Source organism: Scardinius erythrophthalmus (genome assembly GCF_964197995.2).
Source record: "Scardinius erythrophthalmus genome assembly, chromosome: 25".
Taxonomy (NCBI): Eukaryota; Metazoa; Chordata; class Actinopteri; order Cypriniformes; family Leuciscidae; genus Scardinius; species Scardinius erythrophthalmus.
The window spans coordinates 9,594,935-9,612,969 of NC_138245.1; the positions used below are offsets into that span (position 1 = coordinate 9,594,935).

General features: G+C 40.0%; 2 protein-coding genes across 3 annotated transcripts; one reads left to right on the forward strand and one right to left on the reverse strand.

Annotated features, from left to right (window-relative positions):
* The first annotated feature begins 362 nt into the window (after nucleotides 1-362).
* On the forward strand, nucleotides 363-14,043 carry samd13 (sterile alpha motif domain containing 13). Of its 2 annotated transcripts, none has more exons than XM_081358151.1 (5): nucleotides 363-481; nucleotides 1,296-1,446; nucleotides 1,696-1,738; nucleotides 4,603-4,714; nucleotides 12,372-14,043. In XM_081358151.1, the coding sequence occupies exons 3-5, from the start codon at nucleotides 1,701-1,703 to the stop codon at nucleotides 12,513-12,515; spliced, it is 294 nt and encodes a 97-aa protein (XP_081214277.1). In that variant the 5' UTR covers nucleotides 363-481; nucleotides 1,296-1,446; nucleotides 1,696-1,700; the 3' UTR covers nucleotides 12,516-14,043. The 2 variants fall into 2 exon arrangements, with proteins under 2 accessions (XP_081214277.1, XP_081214278.1); XM_081358152.1 differs by having other exon boundaries at nucleotides 1,699-1,738.
* On the reverse strand, nucleotides 13,529-17,399 carry uox (urate oxidase). The gene is made up of 8 exons (XM_081358150.1): nucleotides 17,139-17,399; nucleotides 16,781-16,993; nucleotides 16,291-16,407; nucleotides 15,752-15,830; nucleotides 14,746-14,932; nucleotides 14,506-14,629; nucleotides 14,188-14,271; nucleotides 13,529-13,900 (listed from the first exon to the last, which is right to left on the reverse strand). The coding sequence occupies exons 1-8, from the start codon at nucleotides 17,157-17,159 to the stop codon at nucleotides 13,826-13,828; spliced, it is 900 nt and encodes a 299-aa protein (XP_081214276.1). The 5' UTR covers nucleotides 17,160-17,399; the 3' UTR covers nucleotides 13,529-13,825.
* Between the last annotated feature and the right edge of the window lie 636 nt (nucleotides 17,400-18,035).

Here is an 18,035-nt window from a genome sequence, read left to right on the forward strand (position 1 = left end):
TAGAATCCTGTTGTAACAAATTGTATTGCCTTTTTTTCGCCAAGAAGTGGACTTGCAGAGAAAATCGCATTTGTAATATAATATAATATAATATAATATAATATAATATAATATAATATAATATAATATAATATAATATAATATAATATAATATAATAATATAATATAATATAATATAATATAATATAATATAATATAATATAATAGTCAAATACTGTTACAATCCTGGATAAAAATCAAGTGGTAAAACGGCCTATTTCTGTTGCATTGATTTCTCAGGTAAAAATAACAGGTTGATTTAGATCTATCCATGCTTGTGAACAACTACATTTCCCATCGTTCGAGACTACATTACCCATGATCCCCCGTTCCTGCATTTGTCGGATTGTGCTGGGCGAAAAAAGCGTAATATTGTTCCAATGATCGGGAATCAATAACATCCAAACCATCAACATAAATCATCCAATCATAAAACAAATTGGTAAGATAAAAGCTTTTCATCCAAACAATTGGAAAGTGTCGTTTTGTTTTCTTAGAATGACGGCAAATGTCATAAATGTGGAGTTAAAGGAAGCTAGCTGGCTAATGAGTTCATCATCTGCTTTATTAATCATCACACTGTTGAAATTCATCATAAAAACACTTGTAATATATTCAATATATGTTTTGTTGAAAAAGTACTTATGTTTAGCCTGTCAGATTACAGCTTCAGTGAGACAGTTACAGATATTTATAGCAAGACTAATATATTTCATACGGTATTTTTCAGTTATTAAAAATACTTTACTGACAATAAATTATTAGATGTTTTATTTATAATTAAACATCACTTCTCTATGTTAAAAAAAAATATATGGCTGTCATTTTGTTTATCGCGTTTCTCTTAATAGACACGGAACCTGTCAAACCAGCAAGGGAAACGCTTAGGCTATTTTAATTTCCCTTATAACTCTGATATTTTTCACATGTAATTTAAGCTGTTCTGAAACCTAAAAACAGAATTGAGTTTCTTTATATGATAATAATGATTATGATAAAATATATATTTACTAGTAATTTGATTTAGGCTATTTTCTGACAGATTACCTTAATGTTTACAATGTATTTCCTCTAGTTTCCTCTATTTAGCATGTCTAGCCTCTTTTGTGGTCCTGAACTTTTTGGTTTATTACTCACGTGAAGGGTCACAGTGCTTAAAATATCGGTTGAGTTAAGTGAAAGAATGATTGATCTTTTTTTTTTCTTTTTTTTTCAGATTATTATTATCATTATTTATTTATTTTATTGTTTTGCAGAATCAATTCTCTGACTACACAAAGATTTATTCAGAAGCTTGGGTAAGTTTATGGAAAATGGGGCAGTTTTGCACAGCGGGAGATGAAGGCCATGAGGATACAACTGAACACATCTAATGGAATAGAGCAGTCTCACCTCTCTGACAAACAGGTGAGCGATATATCAGTTGTTGATCAGATTAATAAAATATTCATTAGTGTACACATATCAAAGCAGAGCATCTCCTTACACCTCAAGAATTTATCAGAATTTGCAAATATGAATTAAATGAATGAATTAAAATAGAGCATCTCCCATACTATAGTATTTCTTAGTGAACTACTACAGGAGCTTGTGATGATAGACTATAATTGCATATACTGAATCGGAATCCATTGAGAATTTTTATTTTTAATCCAGCAGTCATGGAAGCCAAGGAAAATGGGTCAGTGGACACCAAAAGGTAAGTGTATACTAGGCCATGTGACAGTATAACATTTTAATTTTATAATTTTAATTTTATTTTAACGATAATTGCTAATGCTTTTATCATTGTATGATAGTATTGTCGTGGTATTGAATTAAGATACAAAAAAGTGTTGTTCTCCTAACAGGTTTAATAACTTTTTTTTATCACAAAAAGAACTAGGAACATTTAAATGCCATAAAACAAAACACAAAACAATGTAGCCTATAAAGTAAACAGGTTTCAAACAGATGAAGAGCAATGTAACACTTTACAATAAGGTCCCGTTAAGTTAATGCATTAACTAACATTATCTAACAATGAGCAGTGGCTACATTTGTTACTGTCGTTATTATTATTTCTTAACGTTAGTCAATAAAAATACAACTGTTCATTGTTAGTTAATGTTTGCCCATGTCCATTGAATAATATTAACATATACAACTTTGATTTTAATAATGTTTTAGTAAATGTTGACATTAACATTGTCTAATATTAAGAAATTCTTTAGAAGTATTTTTCATTGTTAGTTCATTAGTTCAACTAATGAATTCACTAATCTTAACGAACATAACTTTTCATGGTAACACTTTACAATAAGGTTCTTTAGTTAACATTAGTTAACTACCTTAGTTAATGAACTAAGAATGAACAATACTTCTACAGCATTTATTAATCTTAATTTCAACATTTACTAATACATTATTAAAATCAAAGGTTGTATTTGTTAACATTAATGTACTGTGAACTAACATGAACAAACAATGCTGTATTTTTATTAACTAACATTAACAAAGATTAATAAATACTGTAACAAAAGTATTACTCATTGTTAGTTCATGTTAGTTAATGCAGTAACTAATGAACATTATTGTAAAGTGTTACCCTTTATATATATATATATATATATATATGGGTTAATGCCCGACGAGGTGTCCATTATCAGGTATTAATGGACACCCTGCAGCCAATCAGAATTGAGTATTCACCCAGACCATGGTATAAATTTCGATAACATACTAATATAACCTTATTGTAAAGCGTTACTGAACAGTGATAAAGAATGATCTAGTCCAGATTTAAATTTAAAAATGTTTAAGTTTGAAAAAAATAGACAGCCTATCAAGTCTTTAAGTCATTAAGTATTTGATGCTGGGATGAACACCGTAGCGAATACAAAAATCTGATTGGCTGTTTGTAACAATTAAAAACTGATCAGAAACAGCAGCTGCTTTGTTTGCTGGGTTACCAGGGTAACGTCTGCATTTCTGCTGTTCCATAAAAGCGTCAGAGAGTGAATGTGCATTTTCATTCAGCACGTCTCCTTCACTCGTTCCTCCATGCGCATCTCATCTGTGGTGGGCTTGTGTACATCAGAGTGCACATGCCTCTTTGACACAGCATACACGGTGTTGGAAAAGTATTCTTAAAATGCACTCTAAAAATCGAAATAATTCATAGTAAGGAATTGTTCACAGTACTTTGAAGTGCCCACAATAACAATACCATGCATGTTAATTATTGTGATATCTTATTACTGCATCGACAGCAGGTCTAGTGTATACAATAACAAAATTGAAGCCAATTCAAATATTTCTGTTTTATACTCTTGATAAAGGCTGTTTCTATAATTACCTGAGCTCGGAACAAAGATTTTTTAAGATGGACCCCTTCCTCCTGGGCCAATATGTGGAGAACTTGAATAGGCTTATTTCAACCAACAACAAACTCAGGCAATCTGATGGAATAAACCAGTCATCTTCATGCTCCATCAGTGGCTCTGAGTCAGAAAGCAGAACTTACCTTCGCAATCCATTTATTTAGCCATCCTCAAAGTTGGTGTTGTCTCTCTGATGAAAATCAATAGGGAATTTAAGAATTCGAAAATTTGGGTTCCAAGGAATGGACAATTTTTGGAAATAATTCTTAGCTCAGCCCTCAGTTTGTGTTGTACAATACTGGTGAAAAATCATCATCTTCTTTTGGTTTCTCCCGTAAGGGGTCGTCACAGTGGGATTATCCGCACATTGGATTTGGCACAGGTTTTACGCCTGTGGCCTTCCTGACACAACCCAGCACTAAGAGTGCACTAACTCATGCAACACTGGTGCTGGGACACTCAAATATACTCACTCCTATGGCCAATTTAGCATATCCAATCCACCTAGCCTGGACGTCTTTGGACATGGGGAGAACATGCAAACTCCACACAGAAAGAACTCCTGGCTCAGCTGGGGCTCGAGCTGAGGACCTTCTTGCTGTGAGGCAACATACTACCTACTGAGCCACCCAAATCCAGAAACAGTGCAGGAAATCTACTTTTAACATACTGTGCCACTTTAGAATAAAAATGCTCTTCCTCTTCTGTGACAGCGGAGCTGTCGTCTGATGTTTAGATGGCCTCTCGTTTATTACACAAGGGCAGAGCCATGGCAACCGGACTGAAAATAAATGGTTTGCATGGCAACTGCTGCCAATTTATTTGATAATCAGCATTGATTTTATTTAAAATATTCAAACACTGTCAGTTGTTGAAGATCAGAATATTATTACAACACTGATTTGACCAAAGCAGATTTTCCTGAACAAGAGCTTATGCGCAAATTTAATAAGTGATTTGAGCACACACACCCTTTCTCCATGACCCCGTCCTCCAAAAACAGCAGAGAATGATGTCTGATTGGACACTTCTTTTAGTGATATCCTACAGCACACATGAAACAGATTTAAGCCTAGTAAAGTGATTATTTGAAAGTGATGAAGTGTTATAAAGTGATCACATTTCTTGGAAGATTGTGTAGACATATGGAATGGTCAAATCATACTAATGCATCAGTTGAATATTTTTCACTCCCTAATAGTTCTGTGGAGAATGGGCAGCTTACTGATCCCGCACACTGGGCTGTGGTGGATGTGGTCAATTACTTTAAAGCAACAGGGTTTGAGGAGCAAGCCAACGCTTTCCAGGATCAGGTAGGGGTTCATTTTCATATTCCTGAGTTATTTGCTGCACAGTGTCATGACACATTTCATATATAGTCATAATCATATATATATATATATATATTACAATTTAAAATAATGGTTTTCTATTTTAATATACTTTAAAATGTATTTCTGTGATGCAAATTTGAATTTTCATTAGCCATTACTCCAGTCTTCAGTGTCACATGATCCTTCAGAAATCATTCTAATATGTTGATTTGATTCTCAGTATTATCAATGTTGGAAACAGTTTTGCTGCTTAGTATTTTTTGGAACCTGTGATAATTTTTTCAGGATTCATTGTTGAATAAAAAGTTAAAAAGAACATCATTTATTTAAAATAGAAATCTTTTCTAACAATGTCTAAAAAAGACTTTACAGTAATACTTTACTATAAGGTTCATTAGTTAACATTAGTATTAACTAACATGAACTAACAATGAGCAATACATTTGTTACAGTATTAATCTTTGTTAATGTTAGTTAACCCCCTGGCAAACATCCATTAGTCAAAAGTCTTGTTGCCACATATTTAGTATGTGTTTTGTGGCCTTATTTCAGAAACTTTAGTTTTTTCAATAACCATGCATAAACATTATTCTCTCAAAAATACAAACATGTACATACATGTTGCTCACAGGTAGCCCTGTTTGTGCTAAATAGAGTGTAATTACACCTTTGCCATTAATATGTTTATAAGCAACTGAAAAAAGCACAAATGTCAGGGCATGTCAGAACATCTCAAGGACCCCAAAAACACCTCAGACCCCAGAGGGTTAATAAAAATATAGCTGTTAATTGTTTGTTCATGTTAGTTCACAGTACATTAACTAATGTAAACAATTACAACCTTTGATTTTAATAACGTATTAGTAAATGTTGAAATTATTATTAAATAAGATTAATACATGCTGTTGAAGTATTGTTCATTCTTAGTTGTTGTTAACTAAGGTATAACTAATGTTAACTAATGAACCTTATTGTAAAGTATTACCGTCTTTGCTATCACTTTTTATCAACTTACATCCTTGCTGAATAAAAGTATTAATTTATTTAAAAAAAATTATAAATAAATTACTGACCCAAAACTTTTGAACAGTAGTGTATATTGTTACAAAAGAGTTCTATTTTAAATAAATGCTGTTCTTTTTTTAACTTTTTATTCATCAAAGAATCCTGAAATCAGATCAAATAAATGCAAGCTTGATGAGCATAAGAGACTTTTTTCAAAAACATTAAAAATAGTAATGTTCTCTTACGAGAGGTCTCTCGTACTGCGTAAGATATCTTACGCTGGGGAAAATCCTTTTTCCGCGAGATATTGAAGCCAAAAATTATCCTTAATTTTTCAATAATGCAAAACGTGTTGCGGCAGCATACAGACATAGGCGAGACAGCTCGCGCGCCTATTGGCTGTTCTGCGGCAACTGCAGCAGCCTATCGAGCGAGGCCTGGCGTGACGCCAGACCCAATGAGGGTGCTTCGCGCCCGCTGCGTCACATTTCGCCGAAACGGGCGTGGTCTAGGCCTATAAATACCGCTCACAGGCAGCTATTATCTGATTTTTCATCCTTCAAGCGAAGCACACGCATCGCTGGAGCTGGAGAGAAGCCGCGCCGTTGAGAGAGAGCACCTTCAGCGGGACGAGTCACTGAAGTCGCTGGCCGCGCCGCCTTCCTTGCCTTCCTGCTGCGCTTTCCGGCGCCTATATCCTTTTCGATCTCTGTATTGTGTGTGTGTTGCTGCCGCGACACACATCCTAAAAGAGCAGCGTCTTTTTAAAGATGCCTTCCTGCGGCTCGTGCAGAGCCACACTCAGCGACGGGGACCGCCATGTGATCTGCGTTTCCTGCCTGGGTGAGGAACATGCAGTTCTCGCGCTCGCTGACGGCGGTTGCCCTCACTGCGAGCTGCTGCCCATGGCGACTCTGAGGACTCGCCTGGCCTTCTTCGCCGAGACTGCTCCCCCGCCCGCCGCGGTGTCGCTCCGTAAAAAGCGCCGTGCCCAGCGGGTCCCGGAACCTTCCCCCAGCCGCCAAAACTCACCGGTTCGCCCGCCTGCTTCACCGGCTTCGTCAGCCTCTCTTCCTGACGGACAGTGGCCGCTGTCTGCCGCCGCTTCCGTCGACATTGCTGACGAGGAAGCCCTGCTGGGAGAAGAGGATTCCTGCTCTATCCTGGCGTCAGGCAGTGAGGATTGGGCGAGCTCTGAGGATCTCGCCCCCCCTGCCCGCACTTTGTCAGGCAAGAGAGCGTCCATCGAGACCAGCAGCCTTTCTTCCTGAGTTACACGAAGAAGTCGGTAAGTCCTGGAATGCCCCCTATTCAGCTAGAGTGCGTCCATCTGTTTCTCTGGCATTCTCTGCAGTCGACGATGCCAAGAACAGGGGATACCATTCGCTGCCGCCGGTCGAAGAGGCAATAGCGGCCCACTTATGCCCGCCCTCCGCCCGTCAAGCCTGCTCCGCCGCGCTTTCTCCGCCGCCGGGCAAGCTGTGTCAGCGCTGCACACCATGGCCACACTTCAGATCTTCCAGGCCGATCTCCTCCGAAAGCTGGATGAGAAGGGACCTGAAGCGATCTGCGTGCCGGACTTGAGGAGCGCCACGGACCTCGCTCTCCGTGCCACTAAGTCCGCGGCACAGGCCATTGGGCGAACTATGGCCTCTCTCACTGTGACTGAGAGGCACCTCTGGCTGACGCTCTCGGAGATGGCCGAGTCCGAGCGCACCGCGTTCCTCGACGCCCCGCTTTCTCCCGCCGGCCTCTTCGGATCCTCCGTGAAGGACTTTGCGGAGAGATTCGCCGAGGTACAGAAAGCGTCACAGGCTATGAAGCACTTCCTCCCGAAGCGCTCCAGCTCTGCAGCAGGCCGTGTGAAACCGTCTGCACAGAGCTCACAGCCCCAGCCACCGCCCACTGCCGCTGAGATCGATTGCGCATCAAACGTGGTAAATGTGCCCACTACCCAGTGCCCACACACACTACGTTATGCATGTCTCACGGTTTCTGTAAAAACGAAATCAACAGGCATTCGCTTCACTCAAGCGAAAAATGCTTTCGGTGTGATAAATGTGCCCGCTATCCCGCGTCCACATCCACACAGAGACATGACAGTTCCTACGGGACTCGCCCAGCTCTCTAGAGCCTCTCTCTCAAGTTCAGAGCGAAGGAGGGCTATACAGCAGATACTTCCTGGTACCGAAAAAAGAGGGGGGTCTCAGACCCATACTAGATCTAAGGCAACTGAACAAAGTGCTTGTGAAGCGACAGTTCAGGATGCTCACGACCAGAAAAATCCTCGCGCAGATTCGCCGAGGAGACTGGTTCGTGTCAATAGATCTGAAGGACGCGTATTTTCAAATACAAATAGCGTCACGTCACAGACGATTTTTGAGATTCGCCTTCGAGGGCCAGGCATATCAGTACACAGTCCTGCCGTTCGGTTTATCCCTGGCACCCCGTACATTTACGAAGTGCATGGACGCGGCGCTCGCACCCCTCAGAATGAAGGGCTTGCGAGTACTGAACTATTTGGACGATTGGCTGATTCTAGCGCAATCTCGCTCAGTGCTCATAGAGCACACGACCATTTTACTCGATCACCTCGAGAATTTGGGTCTCAGAGTCAATTGGGCGAAGAGCTCTCTGTCCCCCAGTCAGACGATATCTTTCCTGGGCACAGAGCTGAACTCGCTGTCTATGATAGCACGACTATCACCACAGCGCGCGGTGGACGTTCAGCGTGCAGCGAACTCTTTCCGCTGCGGCGCATCTGTCCCGCTCAGGAAATTTCAGAAGATGCTGGGTCTCATGGCCTCAGCATCCTCAGTACTCCAGCTGGGCCTGCTCCGCATGCGCCCACTGCAGTTCTGGCTGAAAGACATCCGGTTTGCTTCGTCTCAAGGTCAATCAGAAGTGCGTTGCAGCTCTGAAACCTTGGAAAGCGGACGACTGGTACCGATCAGCTGTAAGCCTAGGGACCTTCTCGAGGGTGAAGGTGGTGTCTACGGACGCATCCACCTCGGGATGGGGAGCGCTGCTCGAGGGCAGACCGTTCTTCTGCCAGTGGTCAGAACGGGAGAAGCTCCTGCACATAAACTGCCTCGAAATGCTGGCTGTAGACAACGTGCTGACGCGTTTTTGTCCCCAAATAAAAAGACGCCACGTCCTGGTCCGCTCGGACAACATGTCTGTGGTGTCCTACATAAATCGCCAGGGCGGCCTCAGGTCCAAGAACATGCACAGGCTAGCGGAACGCCTCCTGGTGTGGGCTCAGTGCAACCTGCGCTCGCTAAGAGCAGCGCACGTGCCAGGACTCCTAAACATAGGACCAGACAGACTGTCCAGGAACAATGTTCCGGCAGGCAAATGGTCTCTACACCCACAGACAGTCCAACTGCTGTGGAGGAAATTTGGCAGAGCGGAAGTAGACCTGTTCGCATCTCAAGAAAACGCTCACCGCCCGGAGTTTTTCTCCAAGAGCAGGGACGCGCTGGCTCATGTATGGCCCCGCCGCCCGCTCTATGCTTTTCCCCCCGTCTCTCTCCTGCCTCAGGTGATAGAGCGGATCAGGGAAGAAGGATGCTCAGTACTGCTCGCGGCACCGCTCTGGAAGAACCAGCCTTGGTTCCCAGCTGTGATGCAGCTAGCGAGCACTGTCCCGTGGCCAGTGCCAGTGAGGAGAGACCTCCTCTCTCAGGCTTACGGCTCGATCTGGCATCCTCACCCGGAATTGTGGTCCCTTCATGTCTGGGCCATCAACAGGTACATGTCGAGCTCCCTAAGGGAGTGATAAACACGATCACACAGGCTAGAGCTCCGTCTACGAGACGTCTCTACTCCTCGAAATGGTCAGTGTTTTCGGGCTGGTGCACAGCCCGTGGCGTGTCACCCACAGACTGTGGAGTGACGGAGGTGCTTTTCTTCCTACAAGAGCTGTTGGATAAGGGTAGAACCCCTTCCACGCTCAAAGTTTATGTGGTGGCTATAGCAGCGTTCTCAAGAACAACGCTTGGTCAGTCGATAGGAAGGAACGATCTAGTCATCCGCTTCCTTAGAGGGGCTAAGAGACTGAATCCTCCCAGACCTCCCTCAGTCCCTGTATGGGACCTTTCTACGGTACTGGAAGCCATGAAAGGTGGCCCATTCGAGCCTTTGCAGACGATTGATCTGAAACATCTGTCTTTCAAGACCATGTTTCTGCTGGCTCTCGCTTCAGTGAAGCGCATAGGGGACTTGCACGCGCTCTCAGTGAGCGCGACGTGCATTGAATTTGGGCCGAATTACTCGAGGGTTATACTCAAACTTAAGCACGGTTATGTTCCAAAATCCCTCAACACACCGTTTAGGGCGCAGGTCATTTCCCTGTCAGCCCTACCGGTCCCTGATGAGGAAAGAGACGCGAGCCTCCTTTGCCCAGTCAGGGCGTTGCGAGCTTATGTGTCTCGCTCGTCTGCTTTCAGGCAGACAGAGCAGCTCTTTGTTTCGTTCAGTGGGCGCTCTAAAGGACTAGCCGCGTCTGGGCCTCCCCGTTTACATTTATAAGGTTTTACACCCTAGAGGTTCCCGCCCTGCAGGCCAGGCTGCTGTCGGACTAGTTAACCAGTATTGTCTGTCCTGATGCTATCAGCTCAGTATGCTGTGTCTGCTGAGCGCAGCTCAATGATCGACAGTGTAAAATAATAGCACAAGATGTGTTTGGGCAAACTGTGTAAGACCCACACTTCCCCATCAGTTCAGGCCATACCCCGCCCTGTCTGTTTGATGTAATTAGCGTCTAAGCGACGCTGCTATGTGTGGAAGAGTGTGGTTTCGCCCCTCCCTCTTCCCGGACTCCCTGTGAGTTCCCTGGGTGATTGTGCACTATATGAACCCCGGGCTTTCGCCCTTGGGTCTATGGTGTCACATCCCTACATGCACGGCGTCTTGCATTGGGTCCCCTAGCGTAAGATATCTTGCGCAGTACGAGAGACCTCTCGTAAGAGAACGTACTCGGTTACTAACGTAACCTCGGTTCTCTCTAGAAGAGGGAACGTGTACTGCGTATCTTGCCGTGCATGCACACGCTCTGGTTGCTTCGGTGATGAAAAACCAGATAATAGCTGGCTGCAAGCGGTATTTATAGGCCTAGACCATGCCCGTTTCGGCGGGATGTGACGCAGTGGGCGCAAAGCACCCTCATTGGGTCTGGCGTCACGCCAGGCCTCGCTCGATAGGCTGCTGCAGTTGCCGCAGAACAGCCAATAGGCGCGCGAGCTGCCTCGCCTATGTCTGTATGCTGCCGCAACACGTTTTGCATTATTGAAAAATTAAGGATAATTTTTGGCTTCAATATCTCGCGGAAAAAGGATTTTCCCCTAGCGTAAGATATCTTACGCAGTACTCGTTCCCTCTTCTAGAGAGAACCGAGGTTACGTTAGTAACCGAGTACGTATCCAAACTTTTGACCGGTACATACATATACATATAGAAGACATCCTTGACTGGAGTGAACAAACTAAGACATTATTATTCCTCTCATATCAAACTTTAGAATTGCAGGGACATTTTTGCCTTGCATTTTCCCAAATGTTTCCTAAAAGGTCTGACCAGCGTTTATAGAAAAACTTACATGTGGCAACATTTTAGCAAAACGCAAAATATGTTGCGTCGTGCACTTTTCACAACAGTTTTAAAGTGAAATGTTCAGTGAGTGACGCTAAAAACCTGTTTAGTTTTTTTTCCGGAACAGATGAACATGATTATGGCAACGTTTTATTACGTTGGTGTTTGTATGTATCACCGCAGTTCTGAATTGAAATGTTCCGGTGAGTGGCGCTAAAAGCTTAATGCTCCATTTTAAAATAACGTACACCTACACTAAACACTAAACTTACCCGATAGTGTTAACAAAAGCAAACGTGACACAAAAAAGCAATTATAACCATGCCATTTTAGCTTGTTTTTGAGCTCGTTTATAGTGGCTTGTCTTTCACGGGAATCATGCACTATGGTAAAAACTAGTGTTTTGAGGTCATAACATAATTGTGAAAAGAGCTGCGTGAAAACAAGTCTTTATTAATTCATAATCTGCCCCTGTAATCATAATTGTGTGTGAAAACAACAATTAAATGTGCTTGCTGTTTTACTGCCTCTAGTGTTCATTTCTGTTGGAAACTGCAGTGATATGTACGTATTGGTACGTATTTTGTGTTTTGCAAAAATGTTGCCTGTGTTGCATAATCCACAGCTAGCCTTCTGGTACTTTATTTATTAATTCATGGCTAATGTTTAGCCAAATAATTTACTTGTTTTTATACATTGACAATTCAAACATGCATGATATATTTCATATCAACTCATTTTACCAGCTATGTACAAAATTTACTTTGATATGCACTTTTTAATGCCTCCATGTTCATCTCTCAATTACATTCAGCTGTGTATGAAATATGGTCATTTGACAACAGATTTCAATTCTCAAGTACAAGCTCATTGTTACTAGGCTAGCTCATCACTAGGCTACAAGACAACCATAGTATAAACCTTTTATGATGCAATTTGGGATTTTATACTTTAAAGTTGTATGATGAATTCAATAATATTCATGTTATTATTTTGTCTTCTGTGTTTCTGTATTTATTTATTTTTGCTAAACTTACAGGAAATCGATGGCAAATCCCTATTATTAATGACTCGTAATGACGTTCTAACCGGACTGTCAATAAAACTGGGTCCTGCACTGAAGATATACGAGTATCATGTCAAGCCTCTCCAAACCCAACATTTAAAAAGTAACGTCTCGTAGCTGCTTGCAGCCATGTGGACGCATGGAAGACAATCACCGCAGTGCAGGGTAACTGCAGACAGAACTAATACATTTTATGCATCTTGATAAATAAACATGGTGAATTTATTGCTTTTAAGGTCTCATTCTGCTGTACAGGCACATTTCAGTTTAACAGTGTGTTCCTTCAGATTTGACTTTGTGTGCTTGTCCAATCATTATTGCTTTTAAGATTAAATGCTTGGTTAAATAATGTGATCTGTGATGTCAAATGAAAAACTGTGTAATGCATGAAGTACGTTTTGAACGGAAGTGAGATTGACAACATTGCTGTCACAGCTGAGATTTTATCAGCTTTTTGGTGTTTATTTCCTTTTTTGTTTTTCCAGTTTTAATAGATAAAAAGTGTGTTGAGATAAATTGACAGCACAAATGATCAAATGTCTGAAAATGATGATAAAGGCTGAACGCGTGAGGTTTGTTTTCGGGAATCCTGTCAGAATGACAGTGCTTTGTGCTGCTATTAATTCTGTTTATTCATTTAATTCTGTAACTAACAATGTGATTCCTGATGAATTGGTGAATTGTTGTTGTTGACAGAAAGCACAACACTGTAAATCTAAAGCAGTTTGTGATACACAGGGTGAGGAAACAAAGGCCAGTGTAGCCTGCAATAAATGGTGCTTTTTCAGATTCCACTAACTGGTCCTCATTACAGTGCTGTTTAACTTCCTTTGTGCATCTGGATAATAAATGTAATAATCAGTTTTCCACTAAAAACTATCTCCTAAAACAGTCAAATCACAAAAACTTTTACTGGCATGTATTGGTATACTGATGCTGTTTTCTTTTTGTTTCATTTTTTTACCCCTCAATGTTGATATATGTATTAGTGATCAATGAAATAAGATGATGAAGCCAACTGATATTTCATGTTAATAATTGTGTTCATTGCTACTCCAGAACCACTGCTGTAAACACCTTTCATCTCTTCATTACTTTTGAAGAACACAGTTATAACTCTGAAAACTATTGAAATGGATTCAAGTTTAATTGATTAAAACAATGTTATAAATATGAGAACACTGTTTATTAACCCACAATTTTAATTTATTAATATGTATCCAAGAATAGAAGGGAGTTCTCATTTAAACATTTTTATATTTGTAAATTTGATTTACACGTGTTATTACACACAAAAAAAATGTATCTGTAAAATAAATAAAAATGAAGTCTGTTGAATATTTAAACAGATAATCTTGCTAGATTGCTTTATAGATTTTATTTGTTTTGTGTATGTGAGATGTCCAGTTTGTGAATGTTGCCGGTCTTTACATTTTGGCTCGTGGTTTTCTGCGCACAGTGCCTGTGATGTTTCCTGCTGGATTATCGAGAGGAAGATAAACCTGAAATAAAAGCACAACAACATAATGTGACATGTAAATGAAATATAAATACATACAAAGCAACACTCCACATATCCTTCATACTCTTAAGTTGGGATAACAAAGTGGTTTGTAGAAATGTGGCAATAAAGTCATTTTAAGAGTTGCAGCCTCAAAAGTCCTGATTTTGTTAGAGCCTGAAAACTCTGAACTTTGTTCTGTGTCAATACAGATATTCAGACTCATCTGAACTGTGATAACCTGTGTGTGTGACTGGATTTTTCCCCAGGATTTTCTCTGTCACTCACCTCATCCTTGTTAGAGAGTCCCATTTTTGTCATGTCAATGACAAAATAATGCTGATTCGGCATAATAATCTCGATTTCCTCAACCTATGGAACCCAGTTGATGACAAGACATAAAAGCACATTTTTTATGACATGGAATATTATATTAATTTCTAGTGTATATACATGAGTAACATAAAGCAGTAAGTCACTCAAGGTCATGCTTTGTTTTTGGGCTTTGTTCAAATCACTAACCCTTAGTATAAGCAGTAGTAAAAAAAAAGTCAAAAGTTTTTGCACTAACAAAAGTCACACAAAACTGAAATCAGTTTGACTTACCTGTGGAATTCTGTCAAGTACCAGGAGTTGTGTATTGTACAGAGTTTTCTGAACTGAAGGAGAGTACTCTCCACGATCATAGGGTCCCGCAAACTTCTGAATGATGGTGTCCTTAACCGTTTTCCTACGAGGACATTTTCATTGTTCAGTATACATATATTACACATAAAATGTATCACATCCTATGGCATGTCTAAAAGTTTTGCACTTTGTTGGCATGTCTAAAAGTTTTGCATTTACCATGCAGCGTCAAATGCCACGTTTACGTGAGTGTTGTAGCGCCATCTTGCATAAACAGAAGTGCAGAAGAATCTGTCCTTTGCCTCTGTCAGAGTGGTGAAACGGTCCTTCAGGAAGCCCTCAAATCCAGACTGAGTAGTCTTCAGTACCTTCATATCTCTTAGACCGCTGTGGACCACTGGAGTCACTGGGAAAAATACATTTAAACAAAAATTTGCTCAAACACAACAACAATATTCTTTCCCCTTATAGTTCACTTCTGAATGAAGATTTCCTGATAATTTACTCACCCCCACGTCATCCAAGATATTCATGTCTTTCTTCAGTCGAAAAGAAATTAAGGTTTTTGAGGAAAACATTCCAGGATTTTTCTCCATATAGTGGATTTTAATGGGGTACAACAGTTTGACAAACAAATTGCAGTTTCAATGCAGCTTCAGAGGGCTCTACACGATCCCAGCCGAGGAACAAAGGTCTTATCTAGATAGGTCATTTTCTAAAAAAAATAAACATTTATATACTTTTTAACCACAAATGCTCGTCTTGCACTAGCACTGCGATGCGCCATGCATTACGTAATCCTGTTGAAAGGTCACGAGTGACATAGGCGGAAGTACCGACCACCAACGTGATACATAATGAGTGAAGTCGTGGATGTGTTTTGTTTGTTTTTGTTGTGTTTTTAATTACCGATCGTTTCGCTAGATAAGACCCTTATTCCTCGGCTCGGATCGTGTCGGTCCCATTGAAGTTGCATTGAAACTGTAATTTGGACCTTCAACCCGTTGGTTCCTGCTGAAGTCCACTATGGAGAAAATCCTGGAATATTTTCCTCAAAAACCTTCATTTCTTTTCGACTGAAGAAAGAAAGAAAGAAGGAAATTAACATCTTGGATGACGTAGGGGTGAGTAAATTATCAGGAAATTTTCATTCTGAAGTGAACTACTCTTTTAATTGTTTTCCTTCAGACCACCATCACTAGTTCAGAATCTGATTTTTACTCACTACTCAGATGTTGTTCGACCTCACAGAAGCGGCAGGCCTCAGGGCAGAGGATAAAAGCATGTGCATGCTCAACTCCATTCTGTTAAACACATTCATAATATTTTAATCGACTATAGGATACTGGTCACTTTAATGTATTTCAAACCAATTGATTTAATAAGAATCAGTCATATAATTCAAACATTTATCATATAAAATGAAAACTGCAAAAAAAATTCCGTCCTAGAGCTTTTCTTAAAATTGACCACTTTTTTGGTAATTTTTTTCTATGAATTATGAGTGACTGGTGTCAAGATCATTTTTAGTTGATGTATGAAGTTCCATTTAAGTTTATACAGGCGTAGTTACAGATGTTGCTTATTCACATTGCAGTACTGTGAATATTGTTAACTTTTGTATAATACATTGCTTGTGATGTTCCTCATTTGTAAGCCGTTTTAATAAAATTGATTGACTAAATGATTATATATATATATACAAATATCTCATTTGTTTTTGAAAGCCACTGCATATATTCTGCTTTAGCGGTAACACAACACCTTTTCCAGTCTCTTCCAGGGAACTTCATCAATGTTGACCCTCACTCTTGTGACATGATTGAATGCTGTGAGGAAATGTTCACAAATATCCAGGGCAAAGCCCTCGAGGGTCTTGATCTGCAAGACAAGAAATATTTTTATACAGACATTGCTTAAAACAACTAAACATCAGCTGTTTAACTACAAGATGATTAAGTTGATTTAATAACCAATTCATGAAACACTTGAAATATCTGTTGATTTATCGAAACTAATGCTAGTTTGCATTCATTATAAAAAGTAAAAAAACATGCAGGAGCTTTCTACCTGAACTGACCGTGAATTATTTTTATTAACAAAGGCCTATGTATACTAAAATAATCTATTAGTGTATTATTAGTGTATAAATAATATATTAAATATAAAATATATTTGAGGGGGGGAAAATAATTAATGTAGCTATAAATCAAATCACTTATAAGAGCAAAATGAAACAAATAAAAAGACCTACTCCTTTTATTTTGGCGAGAGCATGGACAGTGTTTTTTATTGTATCAGTGGGGATGATATCAGAGTTGTCTCCAGTCAGATAGTCTTTTTGGGTCTTCAGGGTTAACTGAACATCTGCAATCAGCTCAGTAATGTGGTGATGAGATCCTTCACGACGGATGTGAAGAACTTTAACCGTGTTCTTCCCATAGCCCGTCCTCACAAACTCCACATTCTACATGAGACACATTACAAAATAATACTGTATAAAAGGCTCTTTTTTTTTCTCTCTCTCTCTCTCTCTCTTTTTTTTTTTTTTTAAGAGGCTAGCATGACACATCCACACATCTACAGTATGAATGAAAATTAAATGTATTTACCTGATTTGAGGTAGTGGCCATGACTGTAAATGGAGTTACTGCAGACTACACCAGTGGTTGGAGGATGTTTTTGAAGTTGGCATCAGTTTTATTGTTTTGTAATGGGTCCAAATGATCAATGATCTTCCCCACCTCCATAATCCGTTCAGAGATTCTGATTTGCTGAGAACCCTCCAAAACAAGCCACCTCTCTCCTCTATCTCTGTCCTTCTCAATTTACTCAGTGACCACAGTCACGTCCTTCTCCACCCCATCCATAACACAGCATTTCATCTGGCCAACAGTTACTGCTCCCTTTACCACCCCTCAACCAAAGTTCAACAAATTTTTCGAGGAACAAGAGAAAATTAGGCCTGAGCTGGTAATATCTTAGTGTCAACAGAGTGTTTTAGGAATAGGAAATCTCTGCGAGATTTTAGCTGTGCAATTCAGAGACAGAGTAGCATAAGCCGAAGGGACCTGTATATGTTGTGTTGTCTTATACCAACAGCCTAAACAAATTCTACTCGGTGACAAATAGAAGTATTCTGAATATTTTTATGATATAGGTGTGATATATAGATATATGTGTCACTTAATATTCAACAATATTATTGATTTGCCTGCATAGACACCATTATATGAGAATTTAACTGAGCTGGATGATGAAATCACTGTTTTCTCCAGAGTGGCTATATACTGTATATAACTGAACTAAATTAATAACTTTTTACAACAAAAATGAACAATCACTGAACTCACTTAAGCTGGACTATGACACTATTTTCTTCTAGATCTGCTGTACAGCAGAAACAAACTTTGTTGCATTATGTTCCTGTCATCACTGTAAAGCTGCTTTGAAACAATCTGCATTGTAAACAGCGCTATATCAATAAAGGTGACTTGACTTGACTTGTC

Coding starts and splice junctions, on each gene's coding strand:
- uox (XM_081358150.1), bottom strand. CDS start 17,159: ATGGCCACTACCTCAAATCAG. Junction 14,630..14,745: donor GTGGCATTTGACGCTGCATG/GTAAATGCAAAA, acceptor ATGTCCTCGTAG/GAAAACGGTTAAGGACACCA. Junction 13,901..14,187: donor GACTCTCTAACAAGGATGAG/GTGAGTGACAGA, acceptor CTTTTATTTCAG/GTTTATCTTCCTCTCGATAA.
- samd13 (XM_081358151.1), top strand. CDS start 1,701: ATGGAAGCCAAGGAAAATGGGTCAGTGGACACCAAAAG. Junction 1,739..4,602: donor GGGTCAGTGGACACCAAAAG/GTAAGTGTATAC, acceptor ACTCCCTAATAG/TTCTGTGGAGAATGGGCAGC. Junction 4,715..12,371: donor CCAACGCTTTCCAGGATCAG/GTAGGGGTTCAT, acceptor CTAAACTTACAG/GAAATCGATGGCAAATCCCT.